Source organism: Mus caroli, unplaced genomic scaffold, assembly GCF_978045245.1.
Source record: "Mus caroli unplaced genomic scaffold, Mus_caroli_1 scaffold_7, whole genome shotgun sequence".
Classification (NCBI taxonomy): domain Eukaryota; kingdom Metazoa; phylum Chordata; class Mammalia; order Rodentia; family Muridae; genus Mus; species Mus caroli.
The window spans coordinates 99,731,908-99,753,971 of NW_028227262.1; the positions used below are offsets into that span (position 1 = coordinate 99,731,908).

At 38.2% G+C, this 22,064-nt stretch overlaps 1 protein-coding gene and 1 pseudogene across 2 annotated transcripts in view; one reads left to right on the forward strand and one right to left on the reverse strand.

Annotated features, from left to right (window-relative positions):
• The window catches only part of Stk31 (serine/threonine kinase 31), an 80,560-nt gene that overhangs the window by 49,812 nt on the left and 8,684 nt on the right, over window positions 1–22,064 (reverse strand). For both annotated transcript variants that reach the window (XM_085839697.1, XM_085839696.1), the window contains exons 4-10: window positions 21,847–21,945; window positions 20,247–20,321; window positions 18,678–18,836; window positions 8,958–9,316; window positions 6,989–7,163; window positions 3,809–3,924; window positions 2,096–2,255 (exon numbers count right to left, since the gene is read on the reverse strand). In XM_085839697.1, the coding sequence (XP_085695823.1) occupies window positions 2,096–2,255; window positions 3,809–3,924; window positions 6,989–7,163; window positions 8,958–9,316; window positions 18,678–18,836; window positions 20,247–20,321; window positions 21,847–21,945 (1,143 nt within the window). The remainder of the gene's footprint in view (window positions 1–2,095; window positions 2,256–3,808; window positions 3,925–6,988; window positions 7,164–8,957; window positions 9,317–18,677; window positions 18,837–20,246; window positions 20,322–21,846; window positions 21,946–22,064) is intronic.
• On the forward strand, window positions 528–1,357 carry LOC110296940 (nucleophosmin pseudogene; annotated as a pseudogene).

Sequence of the window (22,064 nt, forward strand, 5' to 3'; positions counted from 1 at the left end):
AAGGTCCATGTTAGCAGGTTTAGAAGTCACCCTAGTTAAAATCTCATATGAGGCTCTCAAAAGCCAGTATTTCTGTTGAGTCCTCCATGAGTCTAACTTCTAGGAGCCCTGAAGGATGTACCCAGTTGTAAAGGTCCTCATTGGGTGTTTTATAATATTCCTAATATAGATGCAACTTGAGTATTTACAATAAATAATATTGACTATTAACATGGTTGAAACATTTTATCACATCAGGAGAATAGACAGTTACTCAAATATTAAATATGCATACAAAACAGGAAAAGATTTTTAAACAATGTGTCTAGTCGCTAATTACCTATTCTAACTTTCTCTGAAAGTAAACACTTATTTTATGTAAATAAAGTATCACTACAGTATCAGACCCTCTGCTTTCTTAAAACACTCAACAGATTAAAAAACAAAAAGAACGGGCGTGATTCTGTTCTGCATGTCTGTTCTGTGGAACACCAAGCAGTTGTTTTCTGGTGGGATTTCTCCCACACTGAAGACCACGCCTCCACCTCATGGAAGACTCGATGGACATGCACCGGAGCCCTCTTAGGCCTCAGAACTACCTTTTCTGTTGTGAACTAAAGGCTGATAAAGACTATCACTTTAAAGTGGATAATGATGAGAATGAACACCAATTATCATTAAGAACAATCACTTTAGGAGCAAGGTACACATTGTAGAGGCAGAAGCAATGTATGAAAGCAGTCCAATTAAAGTCACACTGGCAACTTTGAAGATGTCTTTACAGCCAACAGTTTCCCTTGGGGGCTTCGAAATTACAACCAGCTGTGGTCTTAAGGTTGAAGTGTGGCTCAGGGCCTGTGCACACTAGTGGACAGCACCTAGCAGCTGTACAGGAAGATGCAAAGTCTGAAGATGAAGATGAGGAGGATGTAAAACTCTTAGGCATGTCTGGAAAGCCATCTGTTCCTGGAGGTGGTAACAAGGTTCCACAGAAAAAAAGTAAAACTTGATAAAGATGAGGATGATGATGATGAAGAGGATGATTTTGATGATGAGGAAACTGAAGAAAAGGTTCCAGTGAAGAAATCTGTACCTGATACCCCAGCCAAAAATGCACAAAAACCAAACCATCAACTTAAAACCTTAAATACCAAGATCAAAGGGTCAAGAGTCCTTCAAAAACCAGGAAAAAACTCCCAAAACACAAAAAGGACCTAGTTCTGTAGAAGACATTAAGGCAAAATTGCAAGCAAGTCTAGAAAAAGGTGGTTCTCTTCCCAAAGTGGAAGCCAAGTTCATTAATTATGGGAAGGATTGTTTCCAGATGACTGACCAGGAGGCTATTCAAGATCTCTGGCAGTGGAGGAAGTCTCTTTAAGAAAATTGTTTAAACAGTTTAAAATATTCTGTCTTACTTCATTTCTGTAATAGTTGATACCTAGCTGTCCTTTTTATAATGCAAAGTGAGAACTCTTCCTACTGTGTCTGATAAATATTGTCCAGGTTCAATTGCCAAGAATGTGTTGTCTAGGGCTGGTGAGATGGCTCAGCGGTTAAGAGCACTGACTGCTCTTCTGAAGGTCCTGAGTTCAAAATCCTACAACCACATGGTGGCTCACAACCATCTGTAACAAGATCTGACGCCCTCTTCTGGTGTGTCTTTAGACAGCTACAGTATACTTACATATAATAAATAAATAAATCTTTAAAAAAAAAAAAAAGAAAAGAAGAATGTGTTGTCTAAAATGCCTGTCTAGTTTTCAAGGATGGAACTCCATCCTTTACTTGATTTTAAGTATGTATGGAATGTTATGATAAGACATAGTCATAGTGATGGTCAGATGTGGAAATGGTAGGAAGACAAATAAATATACATATGAAATAAACTCAGTGTCTTAATAAAGTAAAAAACAACAACAACATAGAAAATTCTCTTTTTTTGGGGGGTGGGGGGGTTCGAGACAGGGTTTCTCTCTGTAGCCCTGGCTGTCCTGGAACTCACTTTGTAGACCAGGCTGGTCTCAAACTCAGAAATCCACTTGCCTCTGCCTCCTGAGTGCTGGGATTAAAGGCGTGTGCCACCACGCCCGGCTAACATAGGAAATGCTTAACCCACCTCATTAAGACAAGTTTGGATCTTCTCCTGAGCAACATTATATTCAGCCCAAATTTTCTCTAACTCATTCAAAGATGCTAGAGTAGTAAAGGACCCTTCATCCAACACTTGCATAGCATCTGAAAGGTCATTTCCAAAGCGAATACTGATGTTAATATGCCTATTTAAAAACACAGGAAAAAGGAAAACATCAAGAAATTGCCAAGTTTGTATGAGAGAAATTCATTTAAAACATCTCAAAGTTACTATTTACAACACTACCCTATGACTACAATAGTGGTTTGAATATGCTTGGCCCAAAGAGTGGCACTATTAGGGATACTGCCTTGTTGGGTAGGTGTGACCTTGTTGGAAGAAGTGTATCACTGTAGGGTGGGCTTTGAGACCCTCCTCCTAACTGCCTAGAAGGTAGTCTTCTGCTTGCCTTCAGAACAAAATGTACACCTCTTAGCTCCTCCTATGCCATGCTTACTTGGACAATGCCATGCTTCCTACCATGATGATAATGGACTGAATCTTCAAATCTGTAAGCCAGACCCAATTAAATGTTGTCCTTTATAAGAGTTGCCTTTGTCATAGTGTCTCTTCACAGCAATAAAAACCATACCTAAGACAACTAGGTCCTTTTTAAAACTTTACAGAAAACCAGGTGTAATTGTGTAGAGAACTAGAGGGATGATTCAGCGGTTAAGAAGTTTGCTATTGCAAAAGACCTGGGTTCAGTTCCCAGCACCCACATGGCAGGTCATAACTGTAATGCCAGTTCTAAGGGATGTAATGCCTTCTGGCCTCCACAGGAACCAGACATGCACATACAAACATGCAGACAAAATATTCATACACATAAAATAATAAATAGATCTTTTAAAATGTGGAATAAATCTATACATATTTTTAAATAAAATATTGCCATTAGTCAGACACAGTGGTACACACCTTTAATCTGAGCACTCAGGAAGAAGAGGTAAGCAGATCTCTATAAGCCTGAGGCCCTCCTGGTCTATACAGTGAGTTCCAGACCAGCTGGGACTATATAGTGAGACTGTGTCTCAAAACAAACAGACAAACAAAAAAAGATATTGGTGTATTTCCCAGCTTGGCCTCAGAACACCTTCCTGCCCAAGCATCTTCCTGCCTCAGCCTCCAATAAACCTGTACATACTGACACATGCTACCATATCTAACAGAAAGAAATCAATTTTTTAACTTTGTATAGAAAGATGACTTCCAAAATATGCAAAATTTAAAATGTCAAAAGGACCTTTAATTTCTGTTCTATAACAAAATTTGTAAATAATTCTCTAAAAATGTTAAACATATCCAGTCTTGTTTAACCATAGCCATAGGCAAAGTCCAACACTGAAAGGCTGGGCCAAGCAGTGTTCATTGTAATCCCAGGGAGAAGAAGGTGAAGACCAGATCTAGGAGGGCAGACAGAATAGCCTACCTGGTGAGGTTAGGGTAGTGAGAAACCCTGTCTCAAAACCAAGGTAGAAAGCACTGGTGGAATAATACTGGAAGTTGTCCTCTGACTTCCACACATGTGCCCACACACATGTATGCACAAGAACACACATAAATATTCACATATAAAATATTCTTTGAAGCTATATTTTTTGATCAGTGGTAAATTATCTGCCTAGTATGCACAAGACTCTGGGTTCTATAACCAGGACTACAAAAAAAAGTACACATAATTGTACTTTAAAGTACCTAATTTCTTTCAATAGTTCTACTTTAGCTGCCAAATTCTTCAGCCTCGTTCCTACACACGTCTTCAGAGTGCTTTCTAAATGCTTAGTCAGATCCATGGTAGCTGTTTTCTCTTGCTGAAACATTAAAAAAATATATATCTTAGTGAGAACTAATACCATACTTCTATCATTCAAATAACTTTTTAGTTAGATTCAAGTTAAATGTTAAGAGTTAAAAACAATGTTAGTATGTTAGTGTTAGAACTGAATTGAACTGTGGGACATCTAGCTATTTCCAGGTCTGGAATCCTAGCTTAAAGAGATAAACTTTTAAATACTCCATAAAGCAATATGGGAGATGTGATATAAATGATATAGTGCAATCACTGCTTACTTTACTTTGAACTATATACTATGGTTATAGTTTGATTGGCTTTAGCTTGAGGAGGGCTGTGATCTAACCCAGAACACCTGTATATATAGTTCTTTGGAGGAGGATGTGGTGAAGGAAGAGGTAGCAGAGGAAGAAGTGGTGGAGGGGGTTGAAGTCATAGGGAAGGAGGAAGAGGAGGGAGAAGAGGAGGAGGAGGAGGTGGTGGTGGTAGAGGTGTTGATCATAGCAGGGTCTCACTGTGTAACCCTTGCTGGCTTAGAACTCACTACGTAGATCAGCTGACTTCAAACTCATAGAGATCTACCTGTCTCTATATCCTGAATATTGAGATTAAAAATGCATGTTCCTACCCAAGATACAAGATACAATTTGCTAAATGCATGAAACTCAAGAAGAATGAAGACCAAAGTGTGGACACTGTGCCCCTTCTTAGAATTGGGAACAAAACACCCATGGAAGGAGTTACAGAGACAAAGTTTGGAGCTGTGATGAAAGGATGGACCATCTAGAGACTGCCGTATCCAGGGATCCATCCCATAATCAGCTTCTAAACGCTGACAACATTGCATACACTAGCAAGATTTTGCTGAAAGGACCCAAATATAGCTGTCTCTTGTGAGACGATGCCGGGGCCTAGCAAACACAGGAGTGGATGTTCACAGTCAGCTATTGGATGTATCACAGGGCTCCCAATGGAGAAGCTAGAGAAAGTACCCAAGGAGCTAAAGGGATCTGCAACCCTATTGTTGGAACAACATGATGAACTAACCAGTACCCCGGAGCTCTTGTCTCTAGCTGCATATGTATCGAAAGATGGCCTAGTCGGCCATCACTGGAAAGAGAGGCCCATTGGACTTGCAAACTTTATATGCCCCAATATAGGGGAATGCCAGGGCCAAAAGAATGGGAATGGGTGGGTAGGGAAGTGGGGGGCGCTATGGGGGACTTTTGGGATAGCATTGGAAATGTAATTGAGGAAAATATGTAATAAAAAATATTAAAAATTAAAAAAAATGCATGTTCCACCACACTCAACTCTAGCTTCTTAAATGTCTGCTTATATTAAAATAGATATATTATTCTTTTTTGTATCCTTGGATGGCCTAGAAATTGCTGTGTGGAACAGGCTGGGCTCAAATACTGAGATCTGTCTGCCTTAGCTACTCCAGTGCTGGAATAGTCCTTTTTTTTTTTTTTTTTTTTTTTTGGCTTTTTGAGACAAGGTTTCTCTGTGTAGCCTTGGTTATCCTGAAACTCTCTCTGTTGATCAGGCTGGCCTCAAACTCAGAGACCTGCCTGTCTTTGCCACTCCAGTGCTAGGATTAAAGGTGTGCACCATAACTGCCCTGCAAGACACATTCTTAATAATATGAAATACTATATTGATGGGGCTAATTTTGAACAAAAGACTGAAGAAACAAAAACTGTCAAAATGGTAATGAGCAATACATGATTAATTATGAACCCTTTCTGGAATGTTTTGAGATATTTCCAACATTTAGACGTTTTATGGGCTTAGTCAGTACAATGCTTGCCAAAAAGCATGAGGATCTGAGTTAGGTCCCCACCACCACATTAAAAAGCCAAGCACAGCAGTGACACCCATCTGTAACCCAGCACTAGAGAGGCAGAAACAGGAGAGTCTTTGGGGCTTGCTGTCCAGCCAATCCAGCCAAATCAGCATGCTCCCGGTGCAGTAAAGGACCTGCCTCAAAACTAAGGTGAAAATGAGAAAAACATCTGACATTAACCTCTGGTCTCACACACACTGTCACACACATGTACATGTACCTGCATACATGCATACACACAATCAATATACACACAAAAAGTTAAAGAACATAAGGAAATATATAAATGAGAGAATAATTAAATTTCAAACAGCCTATGAAATATAAACACAAAGGTTAGCTTGAAATGTAAGAAAAATGTTTTCTCCTTACATAGGCATCAAATGAAAACAGATGGAGACACTGTGTCAATAACAACTAAGAGCACATGTTGCAGGGTATTTGACTACACTGTGAACCCAGAGATTGTGTTATTTACTGGGGAAAAAAACCTGTTTCTAGTTGTAGTGTGGCTCATATTTAGCACACACCTTTAATTCCTCTGGCTGCAATATAGACACACCCTTAGTACACACCTTAATCCCAAACAATGAAGGTAAAATTAGTTTGTTGAAGGAAGCACCCATGTGGGAAAGTGCACCCATGTGGGAAAGTGACATCTAATTGAGTGGCAGACACAGTAATGAATCAAAGATTTGGCAGAATGGGATATGTCCAACTCTCATGAGAAGAAAAAGGAAAGGGAAGCTACTTAAGGGGGGGTTGCAGGGCTAATAGGCCTTTTACAAGGACAGTCATATAGAAACAGGTTGCAGAGAGAGAACATATTAGACGTAGATGATACAAAATGAGCCAGAGAATCAGAGGGAGCCAGAAGATTAGAACAGATTGCCAGCGTTAGTTTGAAGCCAAGCAGAGTAATCTAGTAATAGCCAAGAAAAGTCAGATCGAATCAGTCAAGAGGAATTTGGGCCAGAACAGCTGAGTTCAACCAGCCACCTAGAAATCAGAAAGAACTAGAAGGGGTGAGCTTATTCAGCAGCAAGTCTCAGAGGCTAAAACATTCTAGGCCTAGATTAGATTATACCGAGAATAGTGGTTTCTAGGACTAGGCTTAGGTTAGCAGACAGAGGCAGTAAGCCTCCAAGATGGCAATTACATCAGGTGAATAAAAGTTACTTTTATAAGCGATAAGTGCACACATTTCACAGGAGAACAGAAGCCACTGACATACCTGCAGCTCCTGGGCAGTCTGTTCAACTTTTAATTCTAATGCTTTGTAATTTTCTAGAAGAACCTCTTTCTCTGTTTTAAGCTTTTCATTCTCTTCAATAAGTTTCTGGTCCTGTTTAATTTTTGCCAAGCTGACATTAGACCCTAAATTAAAGTCACCAGCAGCCAAACTTTCCCTGTTAAAAACAAAATCATTCATTTTTTGAAAATATGCTTAAGGCTATTAGAACTCAAAAACTGAAATTACCATGAGCTTTTTTTATAATGTACCTTACAATTAATTGTGAATATTAAAACCACTGCCTAGCTCAACATTAAAAAATAATTTAAGCTGAGCATGTTGGCATAAATCTGCAATCCCTGAATTTGGGAGGCCAAAGTGAATGCATACAAAACCTGAGGCCACTTTAAGCTACATACAGAGTCTGAAAGCAGTCTTAGCTACACAGTGAGACTCTGTATCAAACATGAAAATAAACTACTTTAATGCAAACTAGTTTATGTTAACTGGGGCATACTTCAAAAACACTTTCTCTAATGTCTCATAACCCACATCTGTTATACCATCATGAACATCAAATTGTTCTGTCCGTTTTTTCTAATTCCTCCTCCCTTGTACCTTTTCATTTGTGTAGTTTCTAAACCACCAATAAAAATCCATCAAACTGCCATGACATCATTGCTTGATTCACCATAGATTAGAATACAGGGGTATATACTAGAGCTAGAGAAGATACTCAGTGGTTAAGATGCTGGCTGCTCTTGTAGAGGACCCTGCTTCAATTCCCAGTGCCTACAGGGCAACTCACAACCTTTTTTAACTCCTGGCCCAGAGGATCCAATACCCTCTTCAGGCCTCTAACTGCACCAGGCATGCATGTGGTACACAGACATATATGAATTTAATCCAAACACCAACACACAAAATAATATTTTTAAGTAATATACTGGTATTCATGAGTATCTAGACTGACTTTCTGACTCAAGTAGATAATTCAAAATGACCTAAAATTTTAGCTCAAATTATATACACCTGTGGTAACAGATATACTTCCTCTGATCTTTTAATTATATAACACACATGAATTGAAACATACCTTACCTTAGAAGTATATACAATTTTTTGACCAGTTAAATATTAAAAATACATATTAAGGGTAGAAATCAATTGGTAAAGCATATGCACTGCATGCATAAGACCTTAGGTTTGACACCCTCCTCCCTGCAAGCACTAGAAAAAAAAAAAAAAAAAAGCCAAAAACAAGAAATATTTTAAAAGAAATGAACTCCTTAACAGAGCACCTTAAAATCCTAACTCCTTAAAATCTCACCACAAACTTTCACACAAAAGATCTCTTTAACACATGAAAAATATTCGTACAGCCAGAGGGGGAAAAATATCATTTTTTTTTTCTTAAGAGGATGGAGATTGCATCCAGAGCCTCATGCATACTAGGCATGTACTCCATTAATTAATATTTGGGGACAATTTTTATTTTTGTTAAAGATGTTCAAAGAAGCTGGGCGTGGTGGAGCATACCTTTAATCCCAGCACTCTGAGAGGCAGGCAGGCGGATTTCTGAGTTCGAGGCCAGCCTGGTCTACAAAGTGAGTGCCAGGACAGCCAGGGCTACACAGAGAAACCCTGTCTCGAAAAACCAAAAAATAAAAAATAAAAATAAATAAAAATAAAAGAAAAAGATGTTCAAAGAATAAAATGAAAAGTTAGCAAGGGAACTTTAAATAATTCTAGAACAATTATATTTTCTAACTGGCTTTTAAGGAAAACATCCCTGCTAAAGAACAGAGGAACGAGTGTTTGATGGGGAAAAAAACAGAAATTATGTAAGATCATTCACAAAACCATAGGCTCTGTTAAGGATTCCAAAAGCCTAAGAACTGAATTCTATAAAAGCTACTACCATAAATTTGAAATCAATTAAAAATTTAAAGCAGCACCACGGTCTTACTTTGGAAATGTCACGTGATTTCCTGCACTAGTCTCATACTTCACATCAAGAGTCAGCCTCCCGTTAAAATGCCCCTTTGGCCTGCTGAAGGTTGACTGGTTTGATCTGCGCCCCCACAGGGGGATAGGGTTCTTGAGACTCCTGAGAGCAAGCTGATTAGGATCAGGTTTCTTTGCCTCACAGGCATCAATGCCTGAGGTCAGTCTGCACTTTTCTGCAAATCCTTTCTTTGCCACTTCTTCCCCTATATCGACAGTGCCATACTCAGCCTGAGCAATAACTGTTCCATCTTGATATGTTGCTTTAATTCTCATTTTAATTTCTTTTTCAAAAATCAAACTCCCCAAAAATGTTCTACCCTAAAAAAGATAGGAAAAAAGACATAAGCCATTAATACTTTTCTCACTTACTTTGCTTCTATTGTTTCCAAGCATTGTATTTTTTTCCTACAATCTATATACAAGGAATCTTAGTTTGTTGTTGACTTACTAAAGTATGTATCCAATGTATTGAAAGACCCACAACATGAGGACTCCCCCACATTCTGACTCAGGAGAGGCAACACCCCAAATCACTCATGAGAAAGTCTTGCTGCAAACTGCAAGAGGACTTTTTATTTCAAGAGCGCTCTCGGGCCCACAATCATACACCACGCAGGGGTAGAGGACCATGGCGCTGGGTAAGGGGATATTTAAAGGAAGAAACCACAATTCAAGGAGGTAGGGAGGGCGTGGTTGGAAAATACCAAAATACCAGTTAAGAGTCACAAGGAAGTGCAAAGTCACAAGAGTCACAAGGAATACCTGGTAATTGTGTGGGTTATTTCTCAAGACAGTTTCTAAGAGCCCCTAACAATAGCACATTCTTTGAACCCAGGAAGCGGGTGGGTGGAGGAATGTCGCTATCTGTTTTATGATTAGCATACCTTGGAGCACTGAGTCACAGAGGTCACATTCTCAAGCCTGGGCCTAAAGGCCTAGAATTTTGCTTTTACGTTATACTTTTTCAGTATTACAATGTATGTGAAAACATCCTTTTCCTGAAGTAAAGCTAATATTCAACCATATTTATAAATGTTTTAATGAATGCTAATTAAATATACTAGAAAAAATTTTACTGTCTTGGCTCCAACTAAATATAATGCTGTTCTTTTGTTTGTTGGTTTTGTTTTGTTTTTCAAGACAGGGTTTCTTTGTGTAGCCCTGGCTTTCCTGGAACTTGCTCTGTGCACCAGGGTGGCCTTGAACTCTGCCTTGATACCTGCCTGCCTCTGCCTCCCTAGTGCTGGAATTAAAGGTGTGATTGCCAGCATGCCTGGCTGGGATAATGTCCTAAAAAGCTATAGTTTTAAAAAGAATTCTGGCACCTCTAAAAGGAATTCAACAAAACATAATTATTTTAAAGACAAAGTCAGATACTTTGATTTTAAACTAAAACAAGAACAAAGACAAAGAAGTAGAATCTCAAAACACAAAACAGATGCTACATTATGGCTCAGTGGGCTTGCTACCACATGGGGCAATCTAAACTTAATCTTCAGAAGTCACATGGTGAAAGGAGAAAAACAATTCTCACAAGTCCTCTGATTTCCACATATGCCATGCCACATGCTTCCCCATACATGTACATATACATATAGTAAATAAATGTTAAAGAATTTCAATTACAAATTACCAGGATCTTTTTTTTAAATCACCAAATTTAAATTACAAAATGTGAAACACTAGGAAAAATTTATTCAAATCTCCCTTAAACAGAACTTTAAGGAGGCCATTTATCAGCACCATCATATGAGAAACTAGCTACTTTCTAACTTTTCATTATTACCAACATACCACACTGAGAAAAGGTATAATAAAATGTATTTGAGATTGGAAAGCATCTTAAGACTTCATTTTACCAGGAACTTTTACTGTTGAGAACCTTAATTCTTGTTAACCATAAACATGCTCTGCATGTCTTGGCCAGAGTATTGGCTTATAAGTTATTGGGTATGATTAAAAAGGTGTAACATTGGTAACAAGAAAGTTAGCTTAAAATTGGTAACTCAGGATTAGAGTCATTTTAAACAATAGCATGTGGCATAAACCAGCCCAGGAAACTAGGCCTCTAAGGATACTTCTAAATTGGGATAATATTTTATGTAATCCTTAATCTAGACAGTAGACTTATAAGAGATAAGATTTAAAACAATGTCTCTTTAATAAATCATTAAAATTTGCACTGTCATGCATTCATATGTACAAATTGACAGCCGAACTTTGTAATGTGAAAGTGATGTTTCTGGTATTGATTTTTAAGAAAATAAATTGTTTAAAATTGGGTTTTGCTTTCCAAAAGTTATAGATATTCTAATATTGCAAAAGAAACTTTAAAATTCTGGAATCTGTCCTCACTGCAAGAGGAATAATCTTTGTTTGGGCCAGGACTCAGGCAGTATGCTCAGATTAAAAAATATTTACATTTGAGTTAATGCAAAGCTCAGAGGAGCTTCAGAGAGGCTTGTGTGGCATTTCTTTTCTTTTGCAAACCCTGCCTAGGGAAGTTCTTGGGACCACACCTCTCCTTGCCTCTGGAGAATATTTTTTTTAAGCTAAAACAACATTATTACAGATCTATCCAGGTATTGTTCAAAATAAAGTTTAAATTTTAGATTTATGAAAAGTCAATGAGGCTACAGAACTTATAGAGGCATTACAATCTGGCTTGCCTAGTACATATAGAATTATTATAGATTTGGAAGGTTGTTTTTTCCGTTGCATTGTAAAGGGTTTGCTACCAGTGAGCTTGTGATCATTGGAAAGTTTTGCCTCTAGGTATGTCTAATAGCCTTATGTTATTAAGAAAAAAAAATTTTTTTGTCTCTACTTCAATATAAGAAGCTAAGACTTTGAATCCTTCAGTGTATAGTGTTTCTTAAATGGAATATATTACTGCAACTCTTTGCTCTCACACAATGAGCTTTAAAGTTCTGGGGAATAGCTGTTGATCCAGAAAATATTCAAAAGCAATATCTTTTTAATATTTAGGGTCTTAGTTATCCTAGAAAGATTGTGGTACAGAAAATTTAAGAAAGAAAAGATGATTTGCTTACTTCAAATTATTTTCAAAAGCTTCCAGGAGATGTTAATTGGCTAAGACCTCACCTTAATGTCTTAAGGTGATATATATATATATATATATATATATATATATATATATAGAGAGAGAGAGAGAGAGAGAGAGAGAGAGAGAGAGAGAGCGCAAGCGAGCTCAGGTCTTACAATTGCTTAAAATTATTCATTTCTTAGATACTACACATTCTCAAATTTGCAATTGTTTATGCATATACAACTCAAGTTAAGAAAAAATAATGTTCCTTTATGGACATTTAGGAACTCATTCAAGATTGCCTGGACAAGACCGCTTAAGGCAATGCCACGCTAGATTTATATCCCAGGCAGATTATAGGAAGAATAATTGGCCATATAATCTCATTCTTTACATCATCAAAAGAGTAATGGCTTGAGATAATAATTTGGTATTTTTAGAGAATGCGTATGTCAAATTGTAAAGACTTGTTCTCAGTATCCTCAGTTTCTACTTGTTCCACATAATGGTGTTAATTCTTGAGGACTTATATTTAATCAATTATTGCAAATGGATACTAATATTTCAGATTTAAAAAAAATAAAATATGCACATGTGACTATTGATACCTTTTCAGGCTTTCTAGTTATATCTGCTCTAACAAGAGAAGCAACTAAAAGTGTAATTAGTCATTGCCTATGTTAATCTTTTTTATGCTTGGTGTTCTAAATCAGATTAAAACAAATATTGGAACTGGCTATTACAGTCAAGTATTTGAGATGTTTTGTCAACAATGTAATGTTACCCATGTTACTGAGATTTTTTTTTTTTAATTCTCAAGGACAAGGTATTGTGGAATTTTAAAAAATTATATCTACTTAAAAAACAAAGAAGGGGAGGAATTATATCCCTGTGCACATTATTTAAATCACACTTTTTATTTTTAAAAATTTAAAATTTGGATGTCTAAGAACTCCTTGCTGAGTGCCTTATAGTATATTAAAACTAGGCATACTCATGCCTAGGTGAGATGAAAAGGATCCACTTATTGGCATATGGCATGATCCTGAACAAGTATTTTACATGGGGAAGAGGGCATGCTTGTGGTTTTTTCCACAGAATGCTGCAGGAGCATGCCAGCTGCCAGAATGATTCATGTGACAGGCTGACCTGTGAGCTTGCTGAGTGCCCTGACAATGGTGACAAGAAAGCTGTAATGGGTATATGTTCCTAACCCACCTTTGCTTGCCTTTGTCCCAGATAAACTGCCTTGCTTCAAGCTTTTTAACCTTATGAACAGAGAACATTAGAGATTGTGGAAACTGACTGTGATGGTTTGTATATCCTTGGACCAGGGAGTGGCACCATCTGAAGGTGTGGCCTTGTTGGAATAGGTGTGACCTGGTTGGAATGGGTGTGTCACTGTGGGTGTGGGTATAAGATCCTCACCCTAGTTGCCTGGAAGTCAGTCTTCCACTAGCAGCCTTTGGATGAAGACATAGAACTCTCAGCTCCTCCTGCGCCATGCCTGCCTGGATACTGCCATGCTCCCAACTTGATGATAATGGACTGAACCTCTGAACCTGTAAGCCAGCCCCAATTAAATGTTGTTGTTTTTTATAAGACTTGCCTTGGTCATAGTGTCTATTCACAGCAGTAAAACCCTAACTAATACACTGACTTAGAAAAATTACTCAAAAGGAGGCATTATAATGACTCTTCTCTTTCCTTTAATGTGGCCAGGTATTCTAACTCAATCATGGACTGGTCTAGTAATAAATCCAATACTAGAGATTCCTATTATGAAGATAGCTAAAAATCGTGATTAGCCAGAAGAGTTAACTTGGAGCATAGCCTATTTACATGAAAAGTAACAGCTTTTCTGTTGATTCTCAAAGTCACCTCCCCCACACCAGGAAGCCAGAGTTTGGGTTTGAACATTGCTAATTTGCAACTGAATAAAGTACCTGGACTTCCCCAGAGACAACCTTAATCCTGTTGCTTTTCAACTTTTGGCTTTGTATTTCAAGCAGGTCAGTTACCTCCCTGCAGGCTCACCTTTAGCAAGTGCACATTGATATGAAGAGATGCACTGAGTGCATATTGTAGCTTTGGTCTGACTGAGAAAAGGGTGAGCTATGGGGGCCAGCAGCCAAGAATGGGTCACTGGGTCTATGACTTATTTTCAATCTAAGACAGAGGATTGTGCCAAGAGGCTGTGGTTTGTTCATAACAACACCACAGAGCTCTGTTTGTGCAAATAAACACAAACAAGCTGCACATGCTCCCCAGGATGGATAAGAATAAGTTCATTGAAGACCACAGTCCTAAGACATGTGTGGCCGCCAGCCACCATAATTCCCAGGCAGGACCATGGAGCATAAGTAAATTTTAAGCCCCAGTACAGCTAATTTTTATTATATAATTAGGGAGGAATTGTAGCCTCCCCCAGCCTTGAGCAGGCTGGCTCAGACCTGTTCCTCCTCTATGAACAAGACCACCTAGGGTGGAGTCTTCCAACCTAGATAGGTCTATGGTTCTGCCACCTCTACCATTTTCTCCAAGATACTGCTACCTGCTGAGATGCTGAATCTGTTCTCCAGACTCTATCCAGATGAAAGGAGATCCTGGCGTGATGGGGATTGGATGGATAACCCCCCACACACACACACACACACACACACACACTTTATAAGCTCAGACTCTTAAGTAAACTTTGAGCCTTGATCAGTATCTTTGTCTTGGTCTCGTTATTTCTCTCACCATTTTCTCCCATGCAGCCCCAGCCTCCCTTTCAGGAACCCGGTTCATGTAGCTGCAGGCAGCTACAGTTATCTCTATCCAAAGTCTCCATAAATATCAAAAACTGGAAGATGGTAGAGAAGAGGAAGGCACTATTAAGGGAACTAAGAATAGGGAGGCTATATTTGAACCCCAGTTCACTGGCCCAGATAGAACTCTGTTCACAGAGAAGTTAAACAAAGGGATCTCAAGGCTAGTATCAAGCTTTAGTGTCTTTGCTGAGTCCTTTGGTGTAAAAAGATCTTTATAAAGTAAGAAAGGCTATGGCAGATCTCAGTAACTTAGACCAACATGTAAAGAGTATCTGAAAACTAAAAGAAGCTAAAGGAGAAATATTCTTTTAAGGTTAAGCAGAAAAAGAGGTCTGTCTAGGTTCTTCAAAGACAGGTGACGTAGTATTTATGTTGAACTAGGGTTGCTAAGGAAAAATCTGATAGAAAGGCATTGTGTGCTAAGGAGCATCTGCCTAAGGAGAAGACATCCTTGACAGAATACAGATGAAGCACAGCAAGCCTGTCCCAGGAGTGGGTAATCCCCCAGACCAAGGAGGGGACACTTTCCTCCAGCAAAAGACAATGCTAGGGGTGTAGACTGTTAGCCCAGTTAGAACTGCCCCAACAGCCAGGGATGGTGAAAGGGGAGGCTAGAGGCATGTGCCAACCCAGGGACACTCTGATCTAGTGAGCCAAAGGTGCAGCAGGAAAGCAGGGCCACATTTACCTTTGGCCTTGAGTATGTCTGAGCAGACTAAGTCAAATCCACTGAGTTGATCAGGTGTGGAGAAATGTAGGGAGGCTCCCAGAACAGGCTCCAGGTCATGTAAACATAATAGTTCAGAGAGAATCGCCAAGGATTACAGAGAACAAATTAAGTTAGCACATCCTATCTGCTTTGTACCTGACCTTGATCTTTGGAGGAAGCAAATGATACAAATGGATGGAACCTTTCCATGCTGTATTAGACCTTGCTCATTTCAACTTTAGTTAGTTATCTTTTTAGTTGTGAACTTCTGGGCTCACCTGACACTTGCTAGGGACGGATGACAACTGACTTTCAGAGTGTTTTACCAAGGTTATCTTTGGAACCCCACTCATCTGTTATGAGATAGTAGTTCCGGATGTTGCCTTGTCCTGCCCATTCTCTGGAAAAGGTTTTGTTACATAGATAACATAATGCTTACCTGTGTTTTGCAAATTTGTAAAGTCACTGGAGAGACAATCAGATATAATATACTTCTACCTACCTTACAACCCTACTGGGATGGGTTAATTTAAAAAAAAAAAATCCAAAAGTTACCCTACATGGGTAAAAAAAGGACATTCCAGAGACCATAAGGTTATTAAATAAAAACTCCAATGCCAGGAGAAGTTTTTTCTAGATGGTTATGATGTGCCTGTTAAACTCTCATCTAAACACATGTATTTAGATGTATCAGCCTCAACTCATTACCCCTGAGAAAGCTCCTGAGATCAAGTGATTGTTACTGTGACATGGTGACCTATAGTAGACATCTATAGTCAAACCCTTTAACACTCAGGGATCATTGTTGAAGAGGGGACAAAGGAGTCAAAGGAAGGGATATAGTATTGTGTAATAGTTTCCTCCTAAATTAAAACATTCCATTCTGCAGGAATCTCCTTAAGCAGAAAGGTAAACAACTCAAAATAGCTTCAGGAAATCTCTGAAACTAACTAGATTCACCAGGCCTCTCCTTGCCTGAGTAAGCAATAAATGCTGAGTCCCTCTCAGAAGAGGAAGCTGAACTGTCAAGAAGACTCTGAGATGAGATGAGCTGCCACAAAGACTCAGACAAGCCAAACTACAAAAAAAGACTCTCAGAGGAAAAAAGCTTTAAAAAACAGTCCTTGATACCAAAATAGCTCCTGAGGAAGCAAAATCCAGCCCAGCTCACTCAAAGAGGTTTAGACCAAAGGCACCTGAAAAGGATATTCTCTGAGAAAGCAGCTGAGCAGCCTGCTGGGTGTGCAGGGCATTCCAAGTTCCCAGCTTTGTGAGCTGTCACACACACTGTAGGCTTTGGTAATCAAGCCTTTGAGCTTGGTGAGTCGTTTCTGCTCTTGTAAGTAACCCAATAAAACTCTTTGGTTCACCAAGTTTGGACTTTGGTGATATTCATACTTTAGTCTGTCATAGGATCCCTATCTGTCATGAATAGACGTGTGTGTCTCCCCAGAAAAGTTTTGTCACACAACAAACAAAAGGGGAAAAAAGTTTATTTGCCTTACAATTCCACATTGTATTCAACACTGTAGGGAAGTCACAGAAGCTGAAACAGCCAGCAATACCTTGCTTAAAAGTAGAGAGAAAGCCGGGCATGGTGGCGCACGCCTTTAATCCCAGCACTTGGGAGGCAGAGACAGGCGGATTTCTGAGTTAGAGGCCAGCCTGGTCTACAAAGTGAGTTCCAGGACAGCCAGGACTATACAGAGAAACCCTGTCTCGAAAAACCAAAAAAAAAAAAAAAAAAGTAGAGAGAAATTAATATACCCACGCTGCCTACTTACTCCTCTCTTCTAGTTATCTCACTCAAGACACCATACCAGGGAATGGTACTGCTCACAAGTGCGGTCTGAGCCTCTCCACATCAACTAGCAATCAAAACAAGCTCTCACGTGTCCACAGGTTAACTTGATCTAGATAATTGTCCTCAATTGAGACTCTCTTCCCAGGTTATTCTGGTTTGTGTCCAGCTATATTTAAAACTAACTATCATATTGCCTAAAACATAAATCTGATTACTTGTAATACTAGTAATTTCAAACTACTGATATTTATGGACAGGGTTAAAGACCACTGAGGGGTGCTCAAGATTTAATCCCCAGTACTCTAAAACAAAACAAACCAATACATTCACAAAGACAAATGTCAACAGAATTTTTTCACCATATAAAAGACAATCCTTTTAAATTTTTACAGAAGAAACTATTCACATTCAGGGTTTTGTTATTGTTGTCTGTTTTTCCACATTTGTTTTATTCACTTACATACATACATCCACTTATTTGATCATTAAGAATGATTACCTACCAAATACGAGGACAAATACATAATTGTGTTTTATGCATTTGAAGGGACTCTGGCCAGCTAGAGCACAGCAAGCAAACATTGCTCTGGCAGGCTGTGCGCTTCTCCCCAGTTCCTTCTGCTTTGCTAAAAACTTAGAACTATCCACCAAGGTCTATTCCCTTATTTGGCTGCTGCCTCCTCCTGAGGCTGATCACCAAGGCCAACCTATCAAACTATTTAAGTCCAGCAATCAAAAGCCCCTTTGACTCACCTAATTAACAGGTTTCCCTTCGTACCTCTATAAACTGCCATTTTCCATGTGCTATGTCTGTCTCCTCTCTATCCAAGGCAAACCCTCCCAGACAAATATCCCTACTCCCTTTCCCTTGTTCCCTTTCTCCCTCATCTTCTGTCTCCTGTCTTTGTCTCTTATTCCATGTTCTCTGTCCCTATGGGACAAATACATCTCCTTTGTGCTGAGAACTTGGTCTTGAGAGTCCTGAGCCAATACTTTTCCTAGCAGTATTTATGCTCATTTGTGTGTGTGTGTGTGTGTGTGTGTGTGTGTGTGTGTGTGTTTGGTAAGTACCAGGGATCAAACCCAGGGTCTGATCATACTAAGTGTTCTACTATAACTGTATCCATAAACCTGAATTACCTTTTCATATTTTATTTTTCATATTTATTTTTTATATTTTCATAAATATTATTTATTTTCCTTTAAAAATTAATAATTTCCTAAGTATTTAATAGTGCATATGCTTTCAAGTATATAGTTTTAGGTATAATACATTAATAAGAGTATTTAAATGTATGACTTGCCTGATCAAACTGGGTAACTTCTTGGCCAGAAGGAATCTGTAGTCCCCAAAGTCTATATTTCTTGGCAATACTAGAAAATTGTAGCTCTGGAGGAATTTCTACTATATCAGATCGATTTAGAATTTCAGTATTTCCATAGTCAATGTACCTCACCAGACACTAGAAAAAAATTGGAAGCAAACACTAGTACTAAACATAGATTACAAATTTGTAAACAAGACCTATAAATGTTACCTCAGATGACGAACACCTTCAGAAATAGTTCTAATAACAACTTCAAAGAAAAATCCAACATTTGGGACTAATTTCCAAGAGTACCATTTGTCATTTATCTTTTTTTAACCACTGGTGTTTTTATACAAACATGAGTATACAGCACTGTGATCCTTCCTAATCTAATAGAAAAATCAATCTACATTCTTAAGTTCAAATTGAAAATAGTAGAACCTGGGGAGGGGGGTCCCCCAACAGTTTAAAAAAAAATTTTTTTCTTTGATAAAATTAAACCCACTCTGTCTAGACATTGAAGCTGACTAAATTTACCCTTACTTCCGGCCCTGTGTCTATGTGTTCACAGTTTTTTTTTCCAGGAATTATATAGAGAGCCCAGCATCTAAACGCACTGGCTGCTCTTCCGGAAGACCCAGGATCAGTTCCGAACATCCACATAGCAGCCCACAACCATCTGTAACTCCAGCTCCAACACCTTCTTCTGGCTTCCATTGACACTACATATGCATGGTATACACACCATACACATGGTACGTAAGAGCAGAGAGAACTCTCAGACACACTTTTTTTAATTTTTAAAATTTTTTAAAAGTATATTATAAAATCAATCATCTCATGCCTTAATTTAAAATCTTAAAATTAATCCAAATGACAAGTGTAAAATATATTCTTCAATTGTCAAATTATGGAAATTTTATATTAGAAAAGTCAATTTCACAAAGATAAAACATTGTGGCACTAGTAAATCATATTTTAAAACCATACCAACCAGAGAAATCATGAAATTTTCCACTAATTTTTCCAAGAAAAATAGTTACCACACACATACATTATGAAATATATCTATTTTTAGACAGCCTGATGATTGTACAGAAACTTGAATTCTGAAGAATATTTTTGAATCTTATCTAGTTTTAAATTAATTTATTTTCATATTCACCAGTAAAAAAATACTTTCATAAGTGTTAAGTTTATTAAACTAGACATCACTATGAGTAAACACTAATAGACTCAATAGGCATCAAGTTTCAGAAGCAATAGCTTAGTAGGTAAGGATGTTTGCTGCTATGGCTGAGGACCTGAGTTCAAGTCCAGGACCCAGATGGTGGTTAGGAAGAACCAACTCCCTCAGGCCTCACATATGCTAAGGACTATTTGTGTGTGTGTATGTGTGTATGTGTGAATGTGTGTGTATACACACACACATTCACACACACACACACATATATATATATATATACACAAAAATATTTGTAAACAAATTAAAAACTACACTTTTAAAAAGTGTTGTGACTAAAATAAACATTTAAGCCCAAAGTATGAATACATATTTCCTGCCTTATCATCGCTGATAGTTTTTAGCACTTTGCATCTGTACCAGCACTTATCTTCAGAAAACAATCCACCGTAAATCTGTAAAAGAAAAAAATTGTCACTATGATAAAAACAGCATACTAAGTAGGTCAGGATATAAGCTAGCATTGTGTACTATTTTATGTTAATAAATACTTTATATACAATAACTTACCTACTTCTCCTAACACACCTGTGAAGCAGATACTTTGTTTATGCCATTATGTATCCAATATCATAGCCTAGTCTTCAGCACAACCAAGATTCAAACTTCTGACTCCAGAGTCCATTATACTAGGCTACCTCTCAAAAGGTAGATAAAATATTTTAAAAAGAAAGAAAGAAAGAAAGAAAGAAAGAAAGAAAGAAAGAAAGAAAGAAAGAAAGAAAGAACCCCTTCTTGTCTTCTGGGAGAGGACAATACTCAGCCATCATAAAACCAAAAATAAATAAATAAATAAATAAATTTTTAAAAAGGAAGAAAGCAAGCTTAGCCAAAATAATTGAGCCTCCTGCTTTAATGACAAATCCTGACTCAAAAAAAGAAAAAGAAAAAAACTAAAATGGAAAACAATCAAGAAGGACAGTCTCTGGCCTCTCCAAGAACAGGCAAGCAACCAAAATCAATCAATCAATCAGCCAATCTATCCCTCTCTCTCAACCTCTCCCTCTGCCTTCCCCCCACTCTCCTCTTCCTCTCTTCATCTCTCTCCTCTTTGTTAAGTTTCAAACCCAGGACAAGTAGCTGAGGTGCCTCTTTGTCCTCCAGGTTCTCCCAGCATCTCGCAGTCCCAACCTATAACAGGGTATGGCTAGCATACCCTGCCCTCTACCCCAATTCTCCTGTCCTCTACCCCAATTCTCCAGCCCAGGCCTTTGCTACCCTTCCCCAAAGGGCTCTTTGCTATATAATCTAGACATTTTGATCACCTGCCTTTTGTACCTTTGGACTCCGAGCTGCTGCACCTGGTCCCCCTCTCCTTCCTCTCCCCACAAGGCCCAGCTCAGTCTGGTCATGCCCACTCTGAACATGCTCTCCCATATGTCTATAATAAACTTTCTCCTCCACCATACCTAGGAGCAGTTGTGTCCTTTCCTTGCCTTTCGCTTTTTTTTTTCATCCATTCTCCCTCTCTGCCTTCCTTCCCTATCTCCCATCTCTCTGTAGATGAAGAGTTAAAGCAGGAAAGAGAAATCAAATATCAAAAAAGAAGATAGTAATATGTATCAGATTTAAATGATATTCAAAAGGTAATTAAGTTAGCCACAGAACAGGAGCAAGTATTAGCCACACATACAGAAGACAAAAGACTCCTAACAATTTAGAGGGCTGAAGATGTAGATCTGTTAGTACTCACCTAAGATGTACTAGGCCCCATGCTTAATCAAGAGTCATATTATAGTTTATATCAGAATTTCTGTCCATAAGTTATTTTTAATTAATAAATTTCAAAACATTTACTATGTAGTTTATACAAAATCTGTCTTTTCTATTCAAATAGGCCCCAAATTCCAAAATCTAGATTCTAAAATCTGGAAAAGCTGACATGTACGATGAACGATTATTTCCAGGAATAAAGCTCACCTTCTTAGGATCAAGATTCCCAAAAACTGAATTAGCAAGAGGACAAACTTCTGATAGTGAACAACCAATCTTCATAATATCCTTATTTTTACTGACATTCTAAGAAGAAAACAGAAAAAATATGAGATTCAATAAATTATTTTCTGAAGGTATCATATATAATTAAGGGTTCTACTAAGCCTAATATTTAAGGGACTTTAGAGTACTGGGAATTGGAT